Source organism: Hipposideros armiger, unplaced genomic scaffold, assembly GCF_001890085.2.
Source record: "Hipposideros armiger isolate ML-2016 unplaced genomic scaffold, ASM189008v1 scaffold_458, whole genome shotgun sequence".
Taxonomy (NCBI): domain Eukaryota; kingdom Metazoa; phylum Chordata; class Mammalia; order Chiroptera; family Hipposideridae; genus Hipposideros; species Hipposideros armiger.
The window spans coordinates 1,203,351-1,212,721 of record NW_017731808.1 but is presented as its reverse complement, the minus strand read 5'-3'; the positions used below and the strand labels follow the sequence as shown (position 1 = coordinate 1,212,721).

The 9,371-nt window shown below is 47.0% G+C and overlaps 1 protein-coding gene across 1 annotated transcript in view; it reads right to left on the bottom strand.

Moving 5' to 3' along the window:
* The window catches only part of PKNOX1 (PBX/knotted 1 homeobox 1), a 51,972-nt gene that overhangs the window by 16,427 nt on the left and 26,174 nt on the right, over nucleotides 1-9,371 (bottom strand). Inside the window, exons 5-8 of the mRNA XM_019666005.1 lie at nucleotides 9,189-9,360; nucleotides 7,362-7,532; nucleotides 2,028-2,127; nucleotides 805-906 (exon numbers count right to left, since the gene is read on the bottom strand). Coding sequence (XP_019521550.1) covers nucleotides 805-906; nucleotides 2,028-2,127; nucleotides 7,362-7,532; nucleotides 9,189-9,360 — 545 coding nt within the window. The remainder of the gene's footprint in view (nucleotides 1-804; nucleotides 907-2,027; nucleotides 2,128-7,361; nucleotides 7,533-9,188; nucleotides 9,361-9,371) is intronic.

Genomic DNA, 9,371 nt, shown 5'->3' with positions numbered 1-9,371 from the left:
GGGAGGTCTGGCAGACCACTGAGTCTGTCTCATTTTCCTGAAGGATTAGGGACCCTGAGCAGAAAGGGTAGGCTCTTCCCAAGGTCACGATCTGTCATGGCATTTCCAACTCTGTCACTTCTGCCCACAATGCTGTCCCCAGCTCTGGCAGCTGGTGTCCCCTAGCAGGCAGTGGGCTGTGGGGAGGACAGCAGACCGGCCTTCTTGGAGCACAGGCCCCAATGGGCAGCGTGGAGAGGGGGAGGGGAGCCCTCTCTCAAGTGTCTCCCCAGGGTGTGGCAGGGCCTTAGCTGCGTGGCTGGACACCCTGAGAGCCAGCCCTGCTCTGGCTCAGCAGGGGCGCTGCAGAAAGGGTGCAGAGGCCTAAGTGCGGCCAGCACACTGGGGGTGCGGGGAGCCAGGTGGGGTCCGAGAAGCCTGCCACGGTCCCACTGCGACGGCGGGGGTGGGGGGAAGGGGGGCCCGTCTACGTGGCCCCCCATTTCCTGGCACGGAGACAGCTACGCAACCCAACATGAAACCAAACAGCACTGGCTGCTTGAGGAGAGGGATAACGGATGGCTTTTCTCCTGCTTCTTTAGACTTTTCTGAACTTTGCAACTTTTTTACAATAAGGGTGATGCAGGGTAAAAAACCGCAAAACCCTGACATTCAGATTAACTGAAGATGGCTACATGAAAGCAAGTCTGAGACAAATACCTTCACGTGGAGGGAACGGCTCCAGTCTGGCTCGACCTGCGTCCCCATCTGTGCAACACCCCATCCCCCGCACACCCCGAACCCTCCCAAAGGAAGGGCACACACACACCTGCGAGTTCTGGATTCTTATCGTCCCAGGTGACAACGCCTGCGTCACTACTTGACCTTGAGGAGTCACAACCGTGACAGGCTGATAAACTGTGCCACCTCAAAAAGGAAGAAAAAAATTACGTTCAAGTGTCAACGATTTAAAAACCAATCTGCTCAATATACTACAGAAGGAATAAAATCTCTAGTTTAAGGAGCTTTTTACTTTGCTTGACTTGTCACTACACATTATCAAGCAGTGCCCAGGCCCACGGCGGGGGTGGCACTGTGCCGACGGGCATCCCTGTGCTGCTTACAGGCAGGCAGGCAGCACAGGGCACAGAGGGTCCAGGGGGCTGCACCCCCTTCCTTCTGCTCACCTCTATTTTCTATTTTTCCCCAGTTAGCACGTATCAAAGGACTTGGCCAGGGGTGTTAGATGGCAAATATTTTTAGCACGGGTATTTTTTTGATCAAATGTGCTTTATTTCCTGGTGGAGGTTTCCCTTTGTGCTGTCCCGTGGGCTTTTTAGTGTAGACCTCTCCCACTCCTGACTGCCCGTCCCATTTTCATGATGGTCAGGTACCAGGGAACTCAATGTGTCTCTTCCTGGGATGGTTTTTATTGTACAAGTAAGACTAAGACTAACCTGTATTTTTATCTGCTCGTCATCAATTAGGGATGCAACTTAAGATTTTCCAGGTGCTACTAAGAGCACAATTAAAAACCAGTATTTGAAAATTACAATTGGGTTTTGCTCTATAGTTCCAACTCCTATATAAAACTTTCCCAATATTTTTTGGTAGGGAAACACAATTTGCATAAAGTGTTTGTTACTGAGAATTAACAAGAAACAAGCATTCAAAGAGCTATTGAAGTTGGCACTCCTATTAGGGAGATGTTATTAACTAAAAATTATACAGAGGGTGCCAAAGAAATGTATACACATTTTAAGAAAGGAAAAAAAACTGTATTAAAATTGTAATACTCAATATATAACAATAACAAAAGATGAATCCAAGTCACGTTTGACTTCTGCAATGACAAGAGGTACTCAAAGTGGTTCCCATCAGTGTCCAGACACTTCTGATGATGGCGAACTGCTGCTTGAGCAGTGCTGACCAAAGTGCCCACTTGTGTACATTTTGGGGCACCCCTGGTATTTATGCACATCTCCATTCTACTATAAAGGATTTTGGCTACAGCTCAAGGAAAGGTGTCCCTTTTTCCATTGCCATACCTGCCACAGTTGCCATGGTCACGTTTCCCTGTTGCAGTGCGGAAGCTGGCACCACGATCCCCTGGGGGCTGAGCGTGCCTGCAATGGCACTTTGAATCTGCTGCAGGTCAGAAACACACAGGGAGGGATCATTAGAAAACAGAACGCAGAGGCCGACCGAGTGGCGTGTTGGTTAAGAGCTGGCTTGGGATGCCAGAGGACCCCGGTTCGGATCCCACATATGAGGGCCAGTGACACTGCCCTCCACAGCTAAGATGCTGAACAACAGCTCAACCTAGAGCTGGGCTGCCGTGAGTCACCGGCGACGGCGTAGGCTGCAGTCCCTGTGGCAGTGGGTTGCCATGGGCTACCATGTGTAGCCAGCAGCTACCGTGAGCGGCCAGCAGCCGCAGTGAGCGGCCATCCAGAAGCCGGCGACTAATCTGCCTCGCCCGGGAAGAGAGCAATGATGGTGCCAGCTTGGGCCAGTGAAGCAACGTCCTCCACAACTAGACTGAAGAACAAAAGGACAGCAACTTGTCTGTTCCCCTTCCCCCAATTCCCCAGCGCGTTCCCATCCCCCAATTCCCCAATAAAAATCTTTAAAAAAACACACAACAGAACGCCGTGTTTAAAACTCCAAAGCAAGGGGCGTAAGGGCGTCATCGTAAAGGAAAGACGCTCGAGGCGAAGAGCTCAGCGAGGTGACAGGTCTTCCACAAAGCGCGCTTTTCGCATCTGGAAGCCAAGATGCAAAGCTGGCTGAAGATTAAACATGATGATCACGGGCCAGCCGAGTGGTGCGATGGTTAAGAACTGGCTTGGGATGCCAGAGGGCCCCGGTTCGGATCCCACATATGAGGGCCAGTTACACTGCCCTCAAAAAAAAAAAAAAAAACATGATGATCAGCACTGAGATATTAGCTGCAGTTTGGCTTCCAACATACTACCTGTCATCTCATGACATGTTAACCGCACCTTAAGGTCCCGGAGGTATGACTAGGGGACCAGAGTTACCTAATCTAATCACACGCCTTTCCATTCGGTGTGGCTCAGGCTCTTGCTTTTCCAAGAACCAAAGCCTCCTGGACAGGATGAACATTTTCAGAAGATTATGCCACAGGCTGGGGAGGCTTTGAGCGGTGTAGAGTCAGCCCCGCGCCCGCATAGCTCCGTACTGCCCTTACCGTAGCACGGTGCCCATCTGAGCCCCACCCCCTGTGTGCCCATGTGAGTGGAGTGCTGGGGCTGGGCCTGGTCTGCAGCACGCTCTATGCAAATGCTTGTAAACACCACGTCAAAGATTCTACTCATTGGAAGTTAGATCAAATGGGTGAATTCACCCACTGACTGTGATGGGTGGCTTGGCAGTTGGCAAGGGAAGGGATCTCTGCACCTGGAATCTAGCACAGGGTCTGGCACAGGCAGGCACCCAGATACTTGAGCAGTTAAATAGTGTAAGTGGGTATCACCCACAGGCGACTATGTGGGCTAGTGCTGAGCTTACAATATGGATGTGTAAGCGTGGCACACATAAAGTCTGCCACATCAACTGGGTCAAAATAAAAGCTAAGCCAACCAAATTAATAACCCAAGCCCCCATATCAAGAACCTAAAAAAAGAGGAACAAGATAAAATCAAAGCAAGCAAAAGGAAGGAAATAATAAAGATCAAAGCAGATAACAATGAAATTGAAAGTAGAAAAACAACAGAAAAAAATCAATGAAAAAAGAGCAGCGTTCTTTGAAAAGATCAATCCATTGACAAACCTCAGCAAGACTAACAGAAGAGAGAAGACAAACTACCAATATCAGGAATGAAATAGGAGAGATCCTACAGACCCCACAGACATCAAAAGGTGGAACAACTCGACACACTTAAATTTGACATTGTAGATAAAATCCAACATGAAGCAGATAATATGAATAGCCCTATAACTATTAAGAAAACTGAATTCATAATTTAGAAACCTCCAAAAAAGAAATCTCCAGGTCGAGGTAGTGTCACTGGAGAAGTCTATCAAACAGTTAGAGGGAAATTAATATCAATTCTGATCATCTCTCCCAGAAAATGGGAGAGGAGGGAATATTCTCCAAATCGGTTTTTGACACTTGTATTTTTTTTTTTTTAGCTGAGCCATCCTGCCACCTGTTGGCAGCAGTGGCAGCTCAGCTCGGGCTGGGACTCGAACAGCTGTTGCTCAGAGCTCACTCTTGAGCGAGCTCTTAACCAACTGAGCCACTCAGCCGGCCCTGAAGCTTGTATTATCTCAACATCAAACCTAGACAAAGATCATTCCAGAAAATATATTAACAAAATATTACCAAACATAATTCAGGAATTCATACCAAAAAAATTATGTGTCGTGACCAAGCAGAGTTTATTCCAGGAATGCAAAGATTGGTCAATATTAAAAAAAATCAAGTAGGGCAGGCCGAGTGGCGCGTTGGTTAAGAGCTGGCTTGGGACACCAGCTCTGAGCAGCAGGGCCCCGGTTCGGATCCCACATGAGGGCCAGTGATGCTGCGCCCTTTACAGCTAAGATGCTGAACAACAGCTCGACCTGGAGCTGGGCTGCCGTGAGTCACCAGCAACGGCATAGGCTGCAGCCCCTGCTGCAGTGGGCTGCCATAAGCTACGTGTGTGGCCGGCAGCTAGCATGAGCAGCCGGCAGCTGGTGTGAGCTGCCAAGAGCCGCTGTGAGCAGCTGTCCAGAGGCCGGCAACCGATCTGCCTCACCTGGGAAGAGCGCAATGCTAATACCAACGTGGGCCAGTGAAGCGACATCCTCCACAACTAGACTGAAGAACAAAAAGACAGCAACTTGTCTGTTCCCCTCCCCCCGATTCCCCAGCGCTGTTCCCCTCTCCCCAATTCCCCAATAAAAAGCCTTTAAAAAAAAATCAAGTAACATAATCTAACTTACTAACAGGCAAAAGAAGAAAGATTACATAATCATATCAATCCATGCAGGGAATGCATGAGAAAATTTAACATAATAAAAACTCTCAGAAAATAAGAATAGAGGGAACTTCACCTTGATAAAGGGAATCTAGAAAAAAAACTACCATTAAAATTAAAATTAATAGTGAACACTAAATACTTTCCCCATAAGACTGGGAAAAAGCAAAGGATGCCTGCTGTCACCAATTCTATTCAGGATAGTACTGGATGTTCTAGCTAATGCAGTAAGGCAAGAAAAGGAAATAAAAAGCATACAAGATCAGAAAGGAAAAACTAGAACTGTCCCTATTTGCAGATGACATGATTGAAGAGGTAGAAAATCCTAAAGAATCTATAAAAAGGGCCTCCTAGACCCAATAAGTGAGTTCAGCAAGGTCATAAGATACAAGAAAACCATTAAAAAATCAAGTGTGTTTCTATATACTGGCAAAGTTAATACCATTTACAATTGCTCAAAAAAATGAAATACTTGGGTATGATGCTAAAAACACATGTGTAGAACTTATATGCTGAAAACTATAAAACTCTGATGAAAGAAACCATAGAATAAATAAATGGGGAGACACACCATGTTTGTGAACTGAAAGAATTAACATAGTAAAGATGGCAAGTCTCCCCAAAATGATATATAGGTTGAATGCAATTCCTACCAAAATCTCAGTAACATTTGTTGTAGAAAGAGACAAGATTATTCTAAAAGTTATAGAAAAGGCAAAGAAACTAGAAATAGCTAAAATATTTTTAAACAGAATCAAGGTAGAGGAATCAGGCCATCCAATTTTGTGATTTATTATACAGCTACAGTAATCAAGACTATATGGTACAGATACATAGATCAATGGAACAGAACAAAGGTCACAAAAATAGACCCTATAAATATGCCCAACTGACCTGTGACAAAGGTGTGAAAGCAGTTTAACGGAAGGACAGGCTTTCTTACACATGGTGCTGGAGCAGTTGGCCATCCAGAGACACACAAGTGAACCCTTGCACTTTATACAAAAGTTAACTCAAAATGGGCCATGGATTTAAATGTAAAACATAAAACTTTCGGGAAAAAAATTAGAAAAGCTTTGGGACCTAGAGCTAGGCAGAGCTCTTAGACTTGACACTGAAAGCACCACTCATCAAAGGAAAAGCTGATAAACAGGATTGTCAATATTAAAAAATGTTGACTAGAGTCCAGAAATAAATCCTTGCTGATATGAACCCTTAATATACAACAAGGAAAAACAGCAGGGTATAGAGTGTGTCTTCATTAAATGGTGCTGAGAAAACTGGACAGATAATGCAAAAAGATGAAACTGGACCACCTTCTTACTCCATCTACAAAAATAAACTCAAAATGGATTAAGGACTTAAATGTAAGACCCGAAATCCTAAAACCCCTAAAAGAAAACATAGGCAGCAAACTCTCTGGCATCACTTTTAGCAGTGTCTTTTTGGATATGCCTCCTCAGGCAAGGGAAACAGAAGAAAAAATAAACAAACGGGACTACATCAAACTAAAAAGAGTTTGCACAGCGAAGGAAACCGTCGAAACAATGAAAAGACAACCTACTGAATGGGAGAAGATAGTAATTAGAAAATGGGCAAAAGACACGAGCAGACATTCTATCAAAGAGGATGTACAGTTGGCAAAAAAGCCCATGAAAAGATGGGCAAACAGCATTAGCCATCAGGGAGAGGTGAATTACACCCACCACGAAATGTCACCGCGCACGATCAGAACGGCTAAAATATAATAGTGCTTCAACATAAAGGACCCTGAGGACATTACACTGAGTGAAACGAGACAAACACAAAAGGACATGGTATGGTGCCCTCAGATATGGTCTCTACGCACCAAATCCACAGAGACAGACAGTGGATGATGGTGCCAGGGGCTGGGGGAGGGGAGAATGGGGAGCCAGTGTTTAGCGGGTACAATGTTTCAATGTGGGAAGATGGAAAAGTTCCAGGAATAGATGGTGGTGATGGCTGCACAACAGTGTGAATGTGCTTACAACAACTGAACAGTGCACTTAAAAAATGGTTAGGATGGTAAAGTTTATGATATGTGCATATACCACAATTTTTAAAAATATATGTTAAAAAAGAAAAAAAGGAAAAATAGCTGGAACTCATCCTCCAGGAACATGGCACCCGGGGTCCAGGACACAGATCAGGGCCTTGCTGCATTCAGTGCACGAAGCCAGGGTGGCTGTCTGTCTGTCGGGAACCTCTCCCAGCCCAGGCCAAGGGCAGAGATCTGCAGGACCCTTGATCAGGTCAGCCATGAAGGCAGCCCCACGACGCTGCTGAACAGGCTGGGGCCTTGGGAATCAACACATTCTGCCCTCGCAGGTGTTCCAATGACCAGGAAGTAGAGCAGGACCCAAACAGAAGTACCTGGGACTGGACAGGGGAGTACGGGCTTCCAGGGTCTCCACTCAGGAGAGTCTCACTGTTCATTTTCGTTTTTAGACAAGCAATGTATCGGCTGCAGAAGTCTTTGCAGAGTTCATTAACCTTTTCCAGCTCAAGAAGATGAATACGCAAAACCTGGATTGCTTTTACCATCTAGAAGCAGAGAAAACGAAGACTTTCAGACAAGAGAAAGGCAGCATCATGTTAGGTTAGAATAATCACCACAGAATGATTCTGTTATCAACCTGAACACTGCACAGCCAGCGCCCTCTGTGCTGCCAGTAACAGGAGTGTCACACAAAATAGCACATCATTCCAGCCCCCCTGACCTGTGCTCTGGCATTTCGGCTCCATCTGGTGTGCGGGCAAGAGGGACAGTCCCAGTGCCGACCTCAGCGAGTCCCGCGCCAGGACCAGCCGGGCCTCCGCCAGCCCCACTGGCTTGCTGGGTGGCGGTGTCCCTAGTCCTCCCTATGCTCCTATTTCTTCCTCCATGACGAGGATAGATCTGTACCCACCTCACGATCTTTGATCAAGTTCAACTTATCAACTCTGCCTTTTACGGATTGTGCTTTTGCTGTCAAGTCTAAGAACTCTTTGCCTAATCCTAGATACTAAAGATTTTCCTATGACTTTCCTAAGTTTTATAATTTTACATTAAGTCACTGAGTCTGGGGGTACTCTGTCCCACAGCAGTAGGTAACTGGCCGTGATAACCTGCCTGTGACTCTACAGCTCAAAACTCAGCTCCTACCCATGACCTTGGCGTGGCAATTCCCAAGAACCTGTGGGATGAACCACCGATGACAAGGACTCCCGAGCATCAGGCTCTGCTGTCACAAGCCCTGCACTGTCATGGCGGCCAGGAGAGCCTTGGCCCTGACAGCCTGGACCACTGTGGCCGCTCCCACTCCCCACTCGCGGATGGCAGAGAGCTTCTGGTCCTCAGCCCAAAGGGGTGGGCACTGTGAGCCCCGTTTCAAAGACGAGGAAACAGGCTCCAAGTTAGACAACCCACCTATAAAACCTGTAAGGGCTGAATATGTAATAAGAAATTTTTTAAAAATACGTAAGACCTGGGCAATCTATTCAGGAAGGGTCCCAAGACCCCTGCCTGCTGATACGGCCCTGCTGGGGGCTAGGTTTGGAAGCTCTGACAGGAACCCAGTGCAGGTGCGTCCCCTGGCTGACAGTGCTCCAAGGGACGGAGACGCACTGCTCCAGGGAGTTCAGCAGTGACGGTGACTCCACAGAGAACCTGAGTTTTAGAGCCCAGGACCGGGAAGATGGTGCTCAGAGCAAGACCAAGGAGGCAGGGGGCTTCAGTACGCCTGTCCTTGCGGTGTGCCCATGGCCTCCCCAAGTCTCATAAGCTTGTCACCCACCACACATCAGTTTGAGCTCAGTTTGAGCCTCCAGATAGAGCTGTCCTGGAGAATAGAGTTGTGTGAGTCCACGATCAGGGAAAAGCCATGGGCAAAGCTGGGCACAGACGTGCCGCCTGAGAAGGAAGGCAGGTGAGCATGCCAACCCTAAGCCGCCTGCACCAACGTTTAGGCGAGAGGTGAGCCCCGTCCACCTGGACGCAGGCTCAAACCAGCTTCTCGGGTTATCACAGCGCAGGGCAGCTAGAGGAGGCCGGACGACATTCATCACATGATACAGGAAGTGAGTTCATAAACTGGACGTTTCTCCCCTTCGGCAAGCCTACAAATGGTCTACAGTTCTAATTGGAAGTTTAAAATTTGTTGAACAGAATTTAAGTTCAGAAGAAATAAAAAATAAAAACAAAACATTTATTCTACTCACTAAGTTGTCAGTTTCTGGGTCTTCACAAAAGAAGGGTTTTCCTTCCTTCTCTTGCTTCCTTACAAAAGTTTCAATGTCCACATCGAAACTGGCAGAAGTTGTGCCTTCCGAGCCCTGCGTGGACTGTTCACATTTTTCAAACAACAAGGCTAATAATGGAAATAGTGGATGCCTGGGGAAAAG